General features: G+C 44.8%; 1 protein-coding gene across 2 annotated transcripts in view; it reads right to left on the reverse strand.

Annotated features, from left to right (window-relative positions):
* The window catches only part of LOC138286427 (P2X purinoceptor 1-like), a 495,243-nt gene that overhangs the window by 305,491 nt on the left and 170,371 nt on the right, over positions 1 to 19,381 (reverse strand). For both annotated transcript variants that reach the window (XM_069226684.1, XM_069226685.1), the window contains exon 3: positions 14,220 to 14,291. In XM_069226684.1, the coding sequence (XP_069082785.1) occupies positions 14,220 to 14,291 (72 nt within the window). The remainder of the gene's footprint in view (positions 1 to 14,219; positions 14,292 to 19,381) is intronic.

A 19,381-nucleotide genomic window follows, 5' to 3' on the forward strand; every position in this document is an offset into this window, starting at 1 on the left:
TCTATGTAAACACTTACTTAAAATTATAGTGACACAGTAGCAGTACATTGCTGGTCACATAGGGTCATTGGAAGTTGATGTGACTGATTATGAGTCACAGGGCCATTTTTTACCCACATGTGCCTCACATAAAAGCACTGACTGCCTGAAAGGAATGAAGGCAGAATAACAGCACACCCGATTTAAAAACAGATTTTGTTTTCTCTTTTATGGATCAAATCTGTTTATTAATATTTCAATGTAAACAATGCATATGTAACACTACATGATGAGACCGATGCCATAACATACAATGTGTTCTATGCAAATTGGTAAAGCAAGGAAAAACTAAATAGTGACAGAAGTAAAAAAACAAAACATCAAACATAGTTTCCCCTCTGTTGGCGTACATGATCGCATCGATATCTTACATCCCCAGGACTTGTATCTGCATAGTCATGGCTCCGGACACGAGTAAGCTTAACCCACCCCCTCCCACTCTAGATCAACTTCAGAACCCTCAAATAAGTTGGACATGTCATAGCCGTAAACTCCGTCGACAGTATCTGCAAGAATGGATGCCACAATTCCTTAAACTCTTCACCATTCTGCAAAGAGGACAGAGTAAGCTTTTCCATGGCGAGAATGAACCATAGCTTATGGAGCCATAATGTTAGCGACGGAATCTGGTCAGACCCCCACATACTCAACAACAACTGTGTAGCTGCATTTAACGCTAAGGCCATCTTTCTACCTTTCATTGACCTCAAAGGGAAGGTAAGCTCATTGGGAATACCCAGCAAGATGTACGCAGGAAATCTAGGTATATGAGTGTTGAAGGCTGAGTCAAGAGGGTCTAAAATACTTTCCCAATACCGATGGAGCTTAGGGCAATGCCATAGAAGATGTGCAAGTGAACCGGACATTCCAAACCCTCTCCAGCACAAGTCTGACTTAACAGGATCCCAGACATGGATCCTTGCCAGGGTATAGTACCAGTAGGACGCTACCTTATAAGCTGACTCTGTTCCTGCCGCGTTGTAAGCAGTTTGATGTGTTCTGTAAAAGATGCTCTCCCACTCCTCCTCTGAGAGTTCTCTTTCCAGCTCCCTCTCCCATCTCAGCTGACCCTTAGTTTTGGGCGGTCGAGCCCCCCCTCGCAGGAAAGCATAAAGCTCGGAGATCAATCGCTTGTCATCTTTTTTTATTATAATCCATTTTTCAAATGGTGTTAAGGGCCTATCTGTTGACGGTCTATTGGCAGGCGACAGGGCCCAGTGTCGTATCTGATAATACATCATCCTGTCTGCCTCCAACAGGCCATATGTCTCCCTCATCTGGTCAAAGGGGATCACACCCTGTTCATCAAAGAAACAGCCCACCCTTTTACAACCCACCGCGTACCAACAACGAAGCGCCTCGACCTGAAGACCCGGTCCGAAGTCAGGGTTCGCCCCGAGAGGGGTCATTTGGGACGGAAAGGTCGTCCGTGACCGGGGACACATACAGCCCACAGGCTCTGTGACGGCGCCTTAACCAGGGTTCTTTCCAAATGTGTAAGCCCACCACCGCCTGGTCCATGAAACACCAGTGCTTCTCGGAGGACGGGCGGCTCCACTCCAGTAGAAAACGCAGTTGTGCGGCCTGAAAGAATCGCCAGTCCCCCCTCCCGCTTAGGGCGATACATCAGTCTTCGTGGTAACCTCTTCTCCATCCCCTCCCATATGAATCTTAGAACCGCCGTCTGAAGGACTGCAATTGTTTGCGGCGGGGGTTCCACTGGGAGTGCCTGAAAAACGTACAACACTCTCGGCAAGATGGTCATCTTGACGGCCGCCACCCGGCCCAACCAGGACAATTTAAGTCTCCCCAGCTCTCCAAATCACGCTGTACCTCCTGCGTCAGCTTCTAATAATTCAACGACGCCGTACGGGCAACTGTCAGATCCAACTCCACTCCCAGGTATGGAAGCTTTGAGGAAGACCAGATAAAGGGGAAGCGGTCCCTCAGATCCTTTTCATGTTCAGCGTTAATAAACCTGCTCATAGCCTGTGACTTTAGCATATTGATTCGGAAACCCGAGACCAGTCCAAAATCCTCAAGTACATGCATTAGCGCAGGGAGCGAGGTCGCAGGGTCGGCCATGGTAAGGATCACTTCATCCGCGTACAATGAGATGAGATGCTTATCTCCCCCGAATTTGAGGCCCACAATCCGAGGGTCATCACGGAGCCTCTGAGCCAACGGTTCCATATATAAAGCAAACAAAAGGGGCGAGAGGGGGCACCCCTGCTGTATTCCTCTTTGAACCGAAAAAGGCAAAGAAAGCGCCCTGTTAACCCGTACCGCCGCACAGGGTGCTTGGTAGATGCATCGAATCCAAGCCATGAACCCAGGGCCCAACCCGAAACGCTCTAGCGCCTTAAACAGATATGGCCAATGAACCCTGTCAAACACCTTTTCAGTGTCAACAGACAGGAAAAGTGCCTCCCTTCTAGAGCGTTCTGTTTTGTCTAATAGATGGAGCAGTCATTTGGTATTATCGCTACACTGTCTACGTAGTATGAATCCCGCCTGATCCGGATCAACCAAGCCAGGCATATAGTAGTTTAGACGGTGCGCCAATACGCCTGTAAACAGCTTAGCGTCAATATTTAGGAGCGAGATCGGCCTGTATGAAGCACAATCTATGGGGTCCTTCCGCGGCTTCGGGATTACTACAATGCTGGCATCAAGCATGCTAGGCGTGAGGGTCCCCGTGCGTCGAAAGGAATTAAAAAGTCGCACCAAGACTGGAACGAGTTCCATGCAGAAGGTCTTATAAAAAAGTGCAGAGAAGCCGTCCGGCCCAGGCGACTTCCCGGACTGCAAGTGCGAGATTGCTGATATAACCTCTTCCACCCTTATAGGTTGCTCCAGAGAGGCCGAATCCCCCTCTGACATAGCGCAATTGCGACACCCTCCAGAAAGCTCTCTGGAGAAGAAGAATCGGGCTCCACCGCCTGATATAAAGCCTTATAGAACTCTGCAAAGGTGTCCGCTATTTGGTCACTTCTGCATGCCTCAGCCCCCGAGGAGGAGCGGACCATTTGTATCATTGACGCCATTCGCTGTGCTCGCAGCCTGTGCGCCAGCAGCTTCCCACATTTATTACTACCCACATAGTACTTGTGTTTGAGGCGCGCCACTGCATATTCTGCCTTGTCCCAGTCCAGCGCTCTCAGCTGTTTCCTTTCTTTCTCCAACTCGCGCCAAACCCTCGGGCCCCAGTGCGTTTATGTGAACGCTCCAGCTCGCCCACCCGACGTTCCAGGTCCACTCTTAGGAGTCTCCTTGCCCTATTATCTCTAGCCGAGAGAGACATCACCTCCCCCCTAACGACAGCCTTCAGTGCCTCCCACTGCATCGCCTCGCAAGTGGACCCATTGTCATTCCGGTTGAGGTAGTCTATTATAACCTTGCGGATCTCTTGCACTGTTGCATCGTTCTGGAGCATTGAGTCCCTAAACCGCCAGCCCGCTGCACTCACTCGCTCCGTGTTCGTGTGAACGACCACAGTAACCGGGGCGTGGTCTGAAAGAGACCGAGGCTCGATCAAAGAGTCCCCAATCCGGGGTAGAAATTCCTGCGAGGCCAAGAAGAGGTCAAGGCGAGCATATGTCTTAGTCGCTGCCAAGTAAAAAGAATAATCTCTTAATGTGGGATGAGCCCTACGCCACACGTCCACCAAGCCACATTCATTCAGCCAATGACTGCCAGCCTCAGTTATGGACCCTGTCTGCCCCCACCTGTGGCCCGAACGATCCAGCCCCCCATCCATCACCAGGTTGAAATCGCCCCCAACCAGAATAGCACCATCTGGGGACTGCAACAGCGGAGACAAGGCTTGTTTTAGAAAAGCTTCCTGCTGAGAGTTAGGCGCATACAAAGAGGCAATGGTGAAGGAAAAGCCCCCCAATCTCAGTCGCATGGCCAGGAGCCTCCCTGGTATCTCATGGAACTTGGACACCACCTCGCCCGGGAATGAGCGCACCAGAAGGATCGCCACCCCGCGTGCTTTGTTGTAACCGAGGACCAGAACTGCCTAGGGAACCACCTAGAGCGCATACAATAGATATCTTTCGGGACAAGGTGTGTCTCCTGAAGCAAACATATGTGACAGCCTGACCTCTCTAGGGTGGACAGAACGGCCAACCTCTTAGTGGGATTATTGAGCTCACGGACATTCAAGCTCATACATTTAAGAAGCATGGGCTAAATTAAAAGTTACAAGCAAAGAGGAGGATAAAGTGCAAGAGGAAAGCCCCGGTGCCAGATCTACCCCACCTGTATCCACAAGCCCTGGGAGAAACTCCATATAAGTGCCAAACCCGCCGGGAAACCCAACAACAATTAACCATCACGCACAACAGGTGCACAAAATATATGAGTCCTCGCACTTCCTTCTTCACGAGGAAAGGTCTCCAAAGGGCAGTAGAACCAGTCATATGTGATAATCCACGTCCATCACCCCCGCCGCCCCGACCCCTTCCAACGGCCGACATGCCATTCACAGCAAGGTCAGCCACCAATCAGGACACTTCCGGGCACTCTTCTCTACGCCGAAGTTCCACTACTCAGAGCAGATTCCCTCTCCGATCTCAGCTCCGAGGTGGACGGACGCCGCGGCCTCCGCCTCTTCTCCTTTCGTCGCCACCGGGGCTGGTCACCCCTGACAAGGCCGACCTCTCACTGGACCCTTGGGACTCATCCTCCAAGCTCAGGATCTGGGCCGCCTCCGCAATGGATGTCACCTGCCGGAGCTGCTCCTCCCAGCGAAAGACCAGGCGGAATGGGTGACCCCAAAAATAAGAAACATTGTGCGCCCGCAGGTGTTCTGTGATCAGTCTAAATTCTCTTCTCCTCTGCAACATGCGCACAGAGAGGTCATGGAATAGTTGAAGTTCATGTCCTCTAAAGAGGCCCTTCTGAAGAGTGCGGGCTCGCTGCAAAATCCGTTCCTTGAGGACAAAGTCATGAAGGCAGGCCAGAATGTCCGGGGGGCGGTCCCCAGGGCCACCAGCACGGCTGACTCGATGCACCCTATCCAGGGCTATCTCCTGCGTCTCATCCGGGCCCAGCAGAGAATGAAATAGGCCCTTCACATAGTCCCCAATGTCCTCCTTCTCCGCCCCCACCGGGACCCCCCTGATGCGGATGTTTTGTCTCCTCGAGCGATTTTCCAGATCCTCGACTGTTAGCTGGAGATGGTCTTGCTGCTCTCGAAGGCGGACAACCTCCTGCTGCAGGCCCGCTAGTTCTTCACCACAAGGAATCTCTCCCTCCTCCAACTGCGAGACACGCTCTCCCAAGGAGGTCACCTCTCCTCTCAACTCCTTCACCTCCTGGGATATGTCCCGTCGCAGATCCTGTATGTCGCTACGGAGTGAATCAAAAAGGGATGTAAAAAAAACCTTTGTGACCGGCGAATTACCATCAGAGTCCACTTCCAGGCGAGTTTCAGGAAGTCTTGTCGCCGGTGGGTCTTCAACCATGCCACTCGTAGGCAAACGAGCGCCTGCCAGCATGTCTTTCACTGACCGCTCTCGCTTAGTCTTGGCCGCCGCCATGTTTCGCAGGCCCAGGTGCGGGTCGCCGGATCAGCCTTCCACGTGTCCACACCACCTCCACCAGCAACAACGGGCTCAGGAATGCACAATAACACCTATGCTTGAGGTTTGCGCCCAGAAAGCGCTTCCTGCCACTCGTGGCTCTCAGATCCTCTGCCCTCGTATGCCAAGCCCACTCTCCCTGGCGAACTCGGGGGCGTCTCCTGATCGGGGCCTCTACTCCTGTGCAGCCCCCATTTATCTTCCGCTGCTACGTTCCAGGCCCACACTCACTTGCTGTCATAGGGGGGCGCAGGATAACTCCACGGCGGTGCAATGATCTCCCCTGTCCTCACTCAAGATCTCAGGCCTCTCCACTTCCTGCTGCGAGGCACTTCAATATGAAGGAGCCCACCTCCAGCCCCAGGCGGCTCCAGCACGGAGGAGAATCCCTCCACACTCCCGGCTCAACAAGCCCTGGGCCCGGGTCCTCCGCGCCCCCGGCAGGTTTAGGGCACCAGAATGCCAAAAAAGGCAAAAATAGAAAGGGAGCCGGGGCTCCTCGGCCCCCACCCTCAAGCGCGAGGGCAGGTGAGCTCCGGGGAAGGAGAATCCGCTCACTAGCATAGGCGGCCGCTCCGGCCGCGCTGCGCAGCGTTCCAGGCCGCACGTCGGCTCACCGCCGGGACCCTCCCGTCGGAAGCCACTCGATGCGCACCGAAGCCCTCAGGTGGCAGCGCGCGGACCACGGCAGCTTTCGGAGTCCCTGGGGGGCCTCAATACGCCCCCTTTGTTTTCTCTTTTAAAGGATCTCCTAATAAAAAAAAAAATTAACAACATTTCATGTGGAAATACAAATAAATTACCTTTCATTGAGTAAGGTATTATGCACTATAGAGTACAAGCATTCTTGTTATGATAAATTAATGAAGGCATGCTAGCTAATGCATCGGGTACTTTGCTACTCTCTGCAGTTTGCAGCTGAGGCAGCAGTAATGGACAATTATTATTGTACTTTAATCACAATGGCGCTGCTCTTCTGCAAATGCCTTTCAGTTCTATCATCACTACAAAGAGGCAGATGAATAATAATGATAATATATCATACACATCACATATAAAAATGCGGCTATCCTGTGACTCTGCCGTAGGTAGGCAGTGAGAAAGGAGCAAATCCATTCTAAGGCTTTGTCATGGATGGAGGTGTTGTGGAGTCTAGTGCATAGGGTGTGGTGGGAGATGGTGTTGAAGACGGCGGAGAGGTCCAGGAGGATGAGGGCTGTGGTTTTGCCTTGGTTGAGGAGAGTGCAGATGTCATCTGTTGCTGCGGGTAGTGCAGTCTCGGTGCTATGGTTGCTTCTGAAGCCTGATTGGGAGGGGTCCAGGGAGAGGTTGGTTTTGATGAAGATGGTGAGTTTGGCGTTGATGGCCTTCTCAATGACTTTGCCTGGGAAGGGGACAGTAAGGAAAGGAAACCTAACTTACTGTCCTGCAGTGGTAGATAGAGGTTTTGCTATAGAATAGTGGAGTGTCACTAATCATCATCATCGGCCTAAGCTTTGGCTTAGTCAATCCACTCTATCCATCCATACATCTACCCATCCATCCATCCATTCACCTATCCACCCTTTCATCCATCCTTTCAGTCATCCATCCATTTACCCACACATCCTTTTACTTATCCACTCATCCTTTAACGCACCCAAGCATCCTTATACCCATCCACCCTTCACCCACCCAGGCATCCTTTTTCCCATACACCATTTCATCCATCATTTCACCCACCCATGGATCTCCTATAACCCACCTCCCTGATTTGCCAACCCCGCCCAGCTCACCCAAGCCCTGCTCTGCCATAGTGGGGAAAAAAATAAATAGAAAAAGGAAGGAATGAGAAGAACAAAGGAAGAAATAAGAACGTAAAGAGAAACGAAGAAGTATTAAAAAAGTCACAAAAAAGAAAAAAAGGTAAATGAGGGGTGGGTGAGTGGGATAGGGGGAGGATTGCACAGATGGAATTCGGATTAGAAAATCAGACCCAGTACCTGCACAGAACAGGAAAGCAGTTAAAACAAAATGGCCAAGCCCATGCGGTCCGCGTGGTGCCATTCATACTGCTTTTGCAGTGTGGAAGCATACATTGCCTTACTAACATGTAAAAAAGCAGCATCAACAGGGGACACAGACAAGAGCAGTTCCACCCGGTCATGGAGTTCTGCATTGTTGGACTGAGTGTTTTTTTAGGTCTGCGAAATTCTGCAGAACAGAACTCCACGAGTTATGTCCAGACCTAAAAATTGCAAGTGTAATCAAACTTACAGTTGGTAAAGCTAAATACTATCTCTTAAGAGATCCTTACAAGAAGTATTGTAAAGCATACCTTCTATCTCCACAATTTGTTTGTGTGGATCACCAACACCCTTGTCCACTATGGTAATCTGTGAAATTTCATGTGACAAAATACCTGCCGAGAGGCTGTAGCATAGTGTAATAACTAGCTATACTTAAAGACACTATTGTCTTTAACACATGGTTTTCGTATTAATTAGGTCAGGCCTACCAGCTTTGCCATAATGTTTTATAATAAAGAGGTCAAACCTATGAAATCTGGCATGACTTTTCTTAACGAACTGATGAAGCCTTTACCTGTTAAAATTATTTTTGCTCCTTAACTTCTAATGTAATCTGGGAGATTACACATAAAAAATATCTGTCTGTAGCATGTAACACAATTTGATATCCAGAAAGGCTTTCTGGCTTTAACAAATGCTTTCCATAATCAATAAGCTAGACCAACTGCTTTGACATAATGTTTTATAGTCAGCAGACCAGACCTATGACATGAAACATAACGTTTCTCAAGTGCTTCAATCAGACCTTTAGCTTGTTACCATGACTAACTCAGGCCTACAGTTTTAAGCAAGGTCACGTGAAGTAAAAAACACCAAAACCATTGCCTTTTAGCATAATCTGTGGGATCCTGTGTAACGAAATACCCATCTATAGGCTTTATTATGGAGCAATAAAACTTCATACATAGTATGCCTCTTGACTTTGACATATTCTTCATACAACAAACATGTCAGTTTAGGTTTATAGCCATCATAACTACCTCAGTCCTGCTGTTAAAGCATGAGCTCTTCCACAAGCCATAAAATATATTGCAAGCATTGTTTTTAGTAGAAGGGCACAGATTTTCCCAATCATATCCTGTACTGAGGGTAACCAATATGTCGGTGGATGCCATGTTCCTCCCCAAGCAGAACTCTTTTGTATTGATTACATAAGGTCAGGCGCCAATTGTACTGTCAAGCCAGACCTGAAATTCCATGTAGATTAGTGTAGACCAGGGCATCCCATGCTGTTCTCAAACACAAAACTTCAATCTGAAGTTTAAAGTTATTGATGGACGGAAGGGTGCTGGAACTGCAATACATTTCTCATGATTGCACTCCTCCCGCCTGTGCTACGTCTGAGGAAAACAAAACAATATAAAATATGTAGTTATCTAGGATACCTTATCATCATTGCAATATCATGTGTGTGCCCTGAAAGTTTAAGTTCTGGCACCTGGAAAAAAACAAAATAATCACAGTTCTGTGGAGGGCAAACTATTTTTTCTGTAGCAGGAAACAACATCTGCCCAATCTAAACCTCAACTCCATGGTTACTAAGATGTGAGCGGAGCCAAAGCCTCTCTCTATAGCACTTCTGAAACCTCTTTTTTAGGTTGATCCCATTACGTTTGGCAAAAGCTGTACTGCCAAACCAGACCTATAAAATGTAGCAATTCCATAATTTTACTGTATATTTCTATATTTTTTAAAACAAGAACCTAATCTTTCTGTATTTGGTGTATATTTTTAGGAACATATGCCCCAAATCTAAGTAAAAGGCATTACAGCTTCACACTCTGCATTCTTTTGGCCTTTTCCAACACTTTGACTATGTTCAGCTACTTCTGTAAAGAACCTTGTGCTTTCTTCCCTGGCACCTGTCAGCACTGAATGTGTTGTTGTGTTATGTTTGGTGCTCCACCAACCTTGAAGGCACAGGCCACGGCTTGCAAAGGAAAAAAAACTGGTGCACAGTCAGAACGTTTTATAAAGGAATGGTCCCATAAACAAAAAATGTAAGAGCATGCTATGAGATCTTAGTTGTTCTGTAACCAGACAGAAAGGTAGACTGATTTTAGTTGCGCTGACAGATGTGGTACAACTTGTTATATTTATAAGATACCCCCTAAGGAATTATACAACTCATGCATATGGAAACCATGGTCTGTTAGATTTACAAGAGGTACTTGCAACAGTAGGCATGTTAAATGGAAGCACATCTTCAAGCTTTATGTATCAAAATTGTCCAGATGTTACTTCTTCAGGACTATTTTTGCTATCCGACAGGCCAATGTCACGTAGTTGAAGTGTAATGCTGTAATCATATCAGGGCTGTTTGTCTCGACAGCTGAGCCCACTGGTGAATGCTAAAATTGTATGTCATCCAAATCATAGAATTGGTTCATATCTGATTCTGCCAAAGTTTTTTAAAGTTAAATTAGACTGAATGCAAAAGAGAGCTGAAAGGCTGATATTTATCCTGATACACCAGAAGCAAAAAACAGAGATCTATTGATTTTGACTTTACAAAGTGCCCCAGCAACAAATCCGTATGTCCATTGCACTATGTCTGCCTCATGGACGTGCAATATCCATCTGGGATGCTTAAAAACACTCCCCTATGATCACTTTATCCACGACAGAGGGAGATGTCAACTAGAGATACTATTAATTATAACACCTTCCCTTCTCCCAACTGCCCAAAGTTGAGGATCGATACTTGATGAAGTTAAAGAATTTGATTTTCTATTCAAACAATTTGAAGGAAAAGTTGTACAGAACTTTGGGGCTACCAAACATGATAATCAATCCATAATAAGCATCATACATTTTCAGTAATGAAACTCCAAAATTTCATCTCTTAAAAATGTATTCTAAACTTTTAGATCCTAACACCAACTTTTTCACACTGCTGGATTAGCATAGTTTTGCTGCCATCCTTGACGTCACAATGTTGATCTATATGTGACCATGAAACACAGCATAACATGTGCATTAATATTATACTAATATAAAATGCACCTTTGACTCCCATATTAGAGTGCATTCACTGTAGTGTTAGGAAATCATGCAAAGTGGGCCCTAACTTTATTAAATGAAAAGAATCATTGAGAATAATCTTACAATTATCCTCATGTTGGTGGAGTGTATTTGTACTAGAAACAATGACATTTATGTAATGTGTGCATTAATGTCGAGTTAACATTGAAAATGTAGTTCTCCATCATATTCAAATACATGTATTAACAATTGCATTTTGTACATATTAACTGTAACATGAAGTTTAAAATGAGAAAGTGTAGTTAACATTATACGAATGAAGACATAACATGTGTACAGTATAACATTAATTAAATGTGCATTCGTAAATATTATTATTAGCTTGACTTGCCTAGGTCTGAATTTCTTTAACATGAGAAACTGTTTTCCATATCTGCTTAAGTGTCATTTCATTGCAGGTGCATTCACATAGAATTTTAGTTTTGAAATAGATATGCTATTTTACACATGGAGAATCTGAGAGAAGAATTTTGATAAGAAGGAACATCGAGAGACCTAAAGAGAGGTGAATGTCCCTTATTCATACATGTTGCAAATGATGTACAGGAGACCAAGGACAGAAGCATTCTTAGTACTGCCCTGGGAGCACAGAGTGAGCTTGCAAGTTACACCTTGAGACAGAAGAATACAATGGAACATGTGATGGTGTGACCACAGATGTTACTAGATTCTGAAGTTGTGGTATTAATTAGAGCTTACAGTGATAGACAAGAGAGCAGATTCCCTTGTATTTTGAGAGGGGCAGACCTCTGACTTCCCCCTTGTCCCCCATGTTTTGCTGAGTGTGGCTTAGGCTTACACTTGACTCTCTTTAAGAAGACTCTTGACCGAGCTTCTGAAATGCTGACACCTTCCCTTTCATTTTTCCAAATCCTTTTTGTTCTAATTTTACGCTTCACCTTTTGTCCTTATGTCTTTTAGTTAGATTTCATTTTTGCATAGTCTAGACTGTTCAAGAAGAATTTCCTAATTGCCCATAGTTTAACTTAGTTGGATGATTTTAACTTGAACTACTGTGTAAGACCACTGACTGCGATCTGTTTTCAGAGTTCCAGATACTATTGCTGATATTTTGTATTGCTGTTACTGAACTGTTAACTTGTCTAAATTTCTTCAGGCGATTTAGCTACCCTATGGTCATCTTGTCTCTTTACAGTATATTTTGGAGATTTGTTTAGATTAACTTGAGCACTAACTTATCAAAAAATTAACCCTTAACTTTATTTCCGATTTGGGTTTTCATTGTGTGGACAAATTGGTTTCACTGTAAATTATAGGTAATGGATTGTTGCCCAACTCCCTAGTTAACCCCTTATCATAGACCCAAAGATCATCCACCTCAGAAATAGAACATATAAAATGCTCGATCACTTCCAAATGAGTGTTAAGAAACAGTATTTAATACAATACCCTAAAATGAATGTATACATTTTCAAAAGGTTGGAACAGCCTGCTGAACTTTCTGGTTTGTTTTAAATGTGTTTGGTTTGTAGAAGCATGTCCGGCTTTGTTACACTATGGAGGAGATGTTGCCACAGACATCTGCCAGAATTCAATAAACACTGCCAATTGAGTGCGGGCACAAAAACATTGAAAATGAATGACATTTTAAAGAAAATATTCTCTACTATAGAAGTAGATTTTCAAAAACTATTCCCTCACATATTATTCAATTTTAAACACATCCTGGATTTATGAGGAAGCAGATCCCAAGATTGTTCCTGTGTCAAGCAGTTTCACTTTGCATTTTATCAATCAATCAATTAATCAATCAATCAGTTATTTGTAGATTGTGTCATTGTCACCCCTGGGGGTATCTGGGTGCTGGGGTGAGAAGTCTCCATCAAAGACCCAGGTCTGGGGTCTCTTTCTGAAGTCTGCCAGTGAGGATGCAGTTTGGAGGGGGATGGGGTGTGGGTGGGTAGGCAGTTCCAGGCCTTGGTGGTGATGTAGGAAAAAGAGCGGTTGCCGCTGTGCCAGATTCTAGGTGTGTGCGCGAGGGCCAGAGAGGAAGAGTGCAGGTGGGTGGTGGGTTTGTGGAAGTGCAGCCGGTGGTTGATGTAGTCTGGTCCTTGATCATGCAGGGCTTTACAGGCGAGCATGAGGAGCTTGAAAGGACATCTTTTTGAGATGGGGAGCCAGTGGAGGTTTCTGAGGTGGGGAGTGAAGTGGCTGTGCCTGGGAAGTGTGTCTGGCCGCTGTGTTCGGTATTGGTACATAGAATGCACATTATATTCTATGTGTATTGCTCATTCATATTTCACTTTTGTTCTAGTTTGAAGGTAACTTGTACATCAGTAATAATCACATAAGGCGATGAACAAGCAAAGTAACCAATAAAAAACGATCAACTATTCAGAAATTTAAATCAGACAAATTATATCTAATGCAGACAGAGGAGAAGCTCCAGTAATTATTTACAGACCAATGTTTCTGAAAACAATGTAAGAACATTTTACCAATCAAAGGGTTTTGTATGGTGCAGAAGAAAACAAATTGATAAAGACTAACAGCCTCATTACGAGGCTGGTGGTTCTAGGACCGTCAGCCTCGCGGTGGCAGTCGGTCCGCCGTGGCTGTGCCGGTCCGACTGCCACATTACGAGTGGTGGTCTTGCTTAAAGACTGCCGTCCCCGCCAGGATCACAGCTTCTAATGGGGTGATGGCGATCTTGGTTGTAGTCAGCCAGGTGGCGCAGAGCTCAGCACCGCCTGGCTGATTATAACCTTGCTCTCTGCCAGCCTTTTCATGGCGGAGACCCATCCATGAAAATGCTGGTGGAGAACAAGTGCTGAGGGCCACAATGGGCCCCTACCCAGCACCATTGGAATGCGCACTCTCTGCTTTGAAGACACGTGCACGTTCAGAGAGTGCTGGTCCGCCCCCTCTGTGCCACGAGATTGCACTTGGCTCCTTTAAGGGAGCCGAGTGCTATCTTGTAGCACTGTCATAATCTGGCGGGAATGCTCTAGTTCAAGGTTTCCACCGGTCAGCCCGGTCAGGCCGGTGGAAACGTTGTAATAGGGCGGGGGCACACCACCGCCATGGTGGTGACATCGTCTGTGGGACCGTCAAACTCCGAATGGGGCCCTAAAACTCATTCTTGATTGATGGAATTCTATTTTGTTTTGCTCTCTTTAGATTTAGGTTATGTTAGTGATAAGAGATTTATTTCCTGAAATGCACTGGGAGGTCTAACTGCATGGATCCTGATAAGAGATTTAGAATTACTGAGTTTAAAATAATTGTGAATGAATAACCGTTGAAGGTATGGAGTATTAAACAACTGCAAGTAGCAGGCATTTGCATGAGGGTATTTCTGTGCTTTTTGTGTATATGACACCAAGGTTACAATTAAATAAACCAAGAAGAACATGGGTACAAGGAAGTGAGAAAATGCAAGACAAATCATGGAACCAACTACAAACAGCTTCTTGTACTCTATTAACATATGATAAACAAGTATTGTACTCACTTCTGCACATGTCCCCTGCATCTGATTGGGTGTAACGATGAAGTTAGTCATCACAACAAAAGAGCTGTCTCCCTGCACAGAAAAGCAAAAATGTAAGAGCCCAAATATATTTAATCACAATTATACGCATGTACCAGTAATGCCAGATGCCCAGAATCTACTCCTGGAATTTTGCAAAACTTGTAATTGAGGCCTTAATAGCCTTTTTTCAGACGTTTTAGGTTTATTTCGTCTTATTCCATCCTACCTAACCATTTTATCCAAAAACATTTACTTGAAATATTTTGAGAATTAAAGGTTCACGCCTTTAGGTTGCATTCCTATACACCGCTATTGCATCTCTTCCACAGTCTTCCTTCAGGACTTTATGTTGTGTATATTTTATGTCTCTGAAAGACTGTCAGCAAGATACATTTATCCATGAGAAATGTGTATGTAACACTACAGACCCAGAAGCAAAGATTGAACCAGTTTAGAACAACAAATTGAATCATCATCTCCAAGAATAAAAATAAATACAAAAATGACATCTGAGCTTTTGTTGGGTCTTACCCAAAATATTTGAGGAAATACCACGTAAATAGTGTCTGTGATATCTGTGCTTGCTTTTTGTTACGTTTAGATTACAGCAATGTACAATGAGACTGCAAGATATCAAAAAGTGATATGGTTCAATTTAGGCAGCTTGAGGTGGAGGGTTGACTGTGCTTCTTCACCTTCACATTTGGTTACCTCCACATATCTTTCCATCTAATATTCCATTGCTGATCTCTTACCTTTACTGCACACAAGCACATATCAGCCAGACAGAATTTGTTTATGTGATACAATCAGCTGAATTCAGCCCGTATTTACATGGCACGTTTGTTCATCTCTGTGGCCTTTTCCACAAAGCTCTGATCCAAAAAGTTGGAAATCTATTCCATTAGGGTTTCTTCTTCATGTGGATTAGAAGTCTCACCAATTGGAGATTTGCAAAGAATCCCTGAACCAATTCTGAAAATCTCGAATGGTTGTAGCTTGCTAGGGTCACTCCTTCTTCCCAACATTTAGTCACACAGCATCTCCACAAGAGTACATACACATTTAGCTTTCTTTCCTACCAATAGAAAATATTTTTCAGAAGAAAAACTTCTTCCCATAGAACCCTCAGGAGACATCAATGTGTATTCTTTTCTTGACACTCTGGGAAAGACATTCATTGATGTATGAACAAGATTAGGTTCATGTGTATTTTCAAGTTTGGAACTACCGGCAAAATGTTTGCAGATGGCCACAAATACATGTGTTTCTGGGATTTTCATACAGTGGCCCTCATTACAAGTGTGGTGATGGCAGTCGGACCTCCGCAGACAGGGCGGTCCGACCACCCCATTATGATCATAGCGGAGCCGCCACAGTCAAACTGCTGACACCTCCAGTCTGCAGCCAGTCTGCAGCCTGGCGGTCCTGGTGGTCGTAATCCGCCAGGGCAGCTCTGCAAGCAGTGCTGTCCTGGGGATTACGAGTCCCCATCCGCCGGCTGTTCCATGGCGGTAAACATCACCATGGAAAGGCTGGCAAAATGGGGGCATCAGGGGCCCCTGTGGACCCCTGCACTGCCCATGCACTTGGCATGAGCAATGCAGCAGCCCCCTTGCACAGCCCCATCAAGCATTTCACAGCCCGAATTACGGGCAGTGAAATGCGGAACGGGTGCTCTCGCACCAGATGCACCACAACATTGCCACCGGCTCATTTATGAGCCAGCGTCAATGTTGTGGTGAGTGTTCTGCTGGGCCAGCGGGCAAAAATGCTGTCTTCGCCCACTGGCCCAGCGTAATACTCCTAATATGGTGGGCAAAAGACCTCCATGACTGGCAGTCTTTTGCCTGCAGTGGCTTCGGCGGTCCTATTAAAGGGCATAATGAGGCCCAATATTTCCTGATTCAAACCCCAAGCTTTCAACTGTAAAAAATCAACCCTACTGGTAGATATAAACAGATTTTCCACTATCTTACGTGGAATTGTCTCTTAGAAACGAATTTTCGTATTACAAATGACTTTCTTTGCACACTTGCATGATACTTATGTGTGCAAAATCTCAGTTACTGGGACATTAATACACCTTTGTGTAGGTAAAGAGATCATTAAACAAGCTTTATCCATGTAGCTTTTAAAATGATGTTGATTGTGTTTGGGGCATCATATCAGTCTAGTTGTAAGGGGTATTGCGGCTTGTTTATCCTTTATTCAGCTGATGGAGCAGACTTCAATAATTGGCCATGCTACTGTATTAGACATTTAAAAATATATAATTAATTTGTATAATTAGTGGGGCGCATGTTGCATATATGAAGATTTTTCATTTCTGCACTACCTGCATGCGTAGGTTGAATGAGGACATTAAATAAAGAGGCTGTAAGCATATGCGTACAGAATTCTTCCACTGCATGGATTTACCTGCTTGCGCACAGGATTTTGTTAGCCAGCACCTATCCAGTCGCCTATGAGGCAGCAAAAGTGTGTGTTGAGAATGTTTTTTCATAGTTTTTATTATGTTTGCATGAACTCTAACAAAAATACAGGTGGATAAACATTTGAGTCAGCATGAAAATAACTGTACCAGTGTGGAAAATTGACAGAAAGTGCTAGTAAAATTATTACAGGTGGTTCTAGATGTTTCTGGAATTTATGCATTAAGGGTGCAATGGATCTAACATCTCTGCCAACTAAAGCATCAGGAAGAAATTCACAGTGCTCCCAATTGCTGCCAGGAGTATATATGCAAGGCTATGAAAATTCATGATCTTGGAACCAGAACAAGAATCCCTGACCAATAGGGCCATAAATGGATATGACCATCTTGTTGGAGGCCTGCTGGAGAACACATTCATTGGAATAATCAACAGCACATTAGGCAGCCGAATGGACATGATCAATGCCGTTGCTACAACGCCAAGAACGTAGAGATCTGCAAGAATGGGTGGGGTAAGCTTAATAGGTTTGCCTGTAGACTTATGGCAGACATACAGCACGAATGTAGGACAATAGATGGAGGACCACAGCCTGTTCTGACACTGAACCCAAGGCAGGAGATAGTCCAGACTGTGGTAGACATTGCTTCAATAGTGGCAATTCATGTTAACAGCACAGTAACAGATGTCACAAGTTAAAGAGGTTATGTATGCAGATCATCACTCTTTCACATAAGACTAGACAGACAGATGAGCAGAGCATAACACAAACCTTAGACCTAAAATGTAATCCTAACATGTGGCTAGAGATGGCACGCATAGAGTGGATGGAGATTATGAAGTACTAGAAAAAGCATAAGTGATGGGCTGCACTGTCTTAGAAATGGGAAAAAAGAACACTATAGTTGAGGCAGGTTCAATCACATTCTAAATACATTGTGGGACTGATCTTAGCTAACCATCCCGAAAAAGTCACATGTGACAAACCTCTAGTTGGTTGCAATGCTAGCAGCAGCATCAATGCCATTTTCAGGTTTGAAGGTTGACTTATAGTAATTGATAAACAAAGGGCACCCAACACTCAAATAGCATCCATACACCATGTTTTTAGCCACAAATGTAAATGTCAAAGAGATTCCACCCCAGCTACCCCTTTGAGGAATGTGAAAGAGAAATAGCTACCAATGACCACAGCTACTGTTATGCAGAAAGTTAAGTATGACTGACCTGAAATTGTTCAAGAGGCTAGACAACGCACCAGTAGCTGGACATCCTCACAGTCAAACCAAAATGTTATAGATTCCACCACATCACCTGTGCCTAGAACTAATAGGCAGAACTGGGGAATTGGCACAAGTAGCTTCAAACAATCTAGCAGCAGTGATAGCCTTGTACTAATTGACAGACTCCAAATGGGAACAGAGTACTCTCCACCTGGACAGTAGTGACACAGAGAGCTGCCAAATACCTTATCTGAGGTATATCATGGCGCTTTCAACTTGACTAACAGGGCTTTGGGAGCGGGTAGGATATTAATGGGCTCCACTGGCGATATAGAGCAAGTAGGAGAATGTGCATGTTCATAGAATCAATTTGGGTTAGGGAGGGACAAAAGGACGATTATAATCATGGGACCCATTGGGGTTTTAGAGTGAATAGGTTTTTATTCACAAATGTCAAAATAATATACAAATGGCATAATCTTGTGTCAATGTTCATTGTGCCATTTCATATTGACTTGGTAGGTCAGAGAACACTCCTCAGCATCCTCACTGTCATTCTGCTGTCTTCCTCATCTACTAATGGTACATTACATCTAATAGCAGTGTTATGCAGGATGCAACAGAGGACCACAGTGCAGCACTCTTTTCCTGGAGAATACACCAATGATCCAATTCTGACAGACAAACAGCTGAACCTAAAATTCAAGACTCAAAGTTGTGGTGAATGTGACATTGGTATTGTAGATCATCTGGACATTATTTGACAAGGTCATATTTTGATTTTGGTAACCCTCCAGTATATTTATGGGTGCCACTAAAAAGGTTAGCGAAGGCATTAAAGTGAGATATTTATAGCATTCACGTCATCACTAGCCTTTGGAACGGCTCTATGACCTACCGCTTGAAAATACTCCTTGTGAAACGCTTAGGGCAATAGTTTCCTAAAAAGGCACATGCAGCAGAGAAGTGTAGGATCACTTATATACTAACAAGTGGCAGTATGGTTTCCTTTGCACCTATGTTACGTTCTAGGTCCTGTATTCACATGAAACTGTCCAAAGTAAAATATTTGTGCCATCACAAAATGTGATGCACTCTTGCCGCATGGGTGGATTCTTGGGCGAGATTGTACAATAGTGTGGCATACTAATATTGAGGAGAGAATACAGAGGGACAAAATATTGAAAGGTAAGTGCATATAGAGAAGTAAGGATATCCTAATCCTAACTCCATATCCATGTACCTTGAAGATATATGTACCGCTTTGGTACATATATATGGAGCTAGGTATAGAAAATCCTGTCATGCTTTCTTGTCAATATTTTAATTTCGAAATTCTGTCCTTGATATTCTGTCCTATCAATGCTATTGATTCACTATTCGGGAGTACACCTTTGTGTGGTACATCCTCACAGGCTTTGTCCTCCTGTTACTGTCGGCATGTAGTAGCTGCTGCTCCTCGATTATTCCTGCTGCTTGCCAG

This window comes from Pleurodeles waltl, chromosome 3_2 (genome assembly GCF_031143425.1).
Source record: "Pleurodeles waltl isolate 20211129_DDA chromosome 3_2, aPleWal1.hap1.20221129, whole genome shotgun sequence".
Classification (NCBI taxonomy): Eukaryota; Metazoa; Chordata; class Amphibia; order Caudata; family Salamandridae; genus Pleurodeles; species Pleurodeles waltl.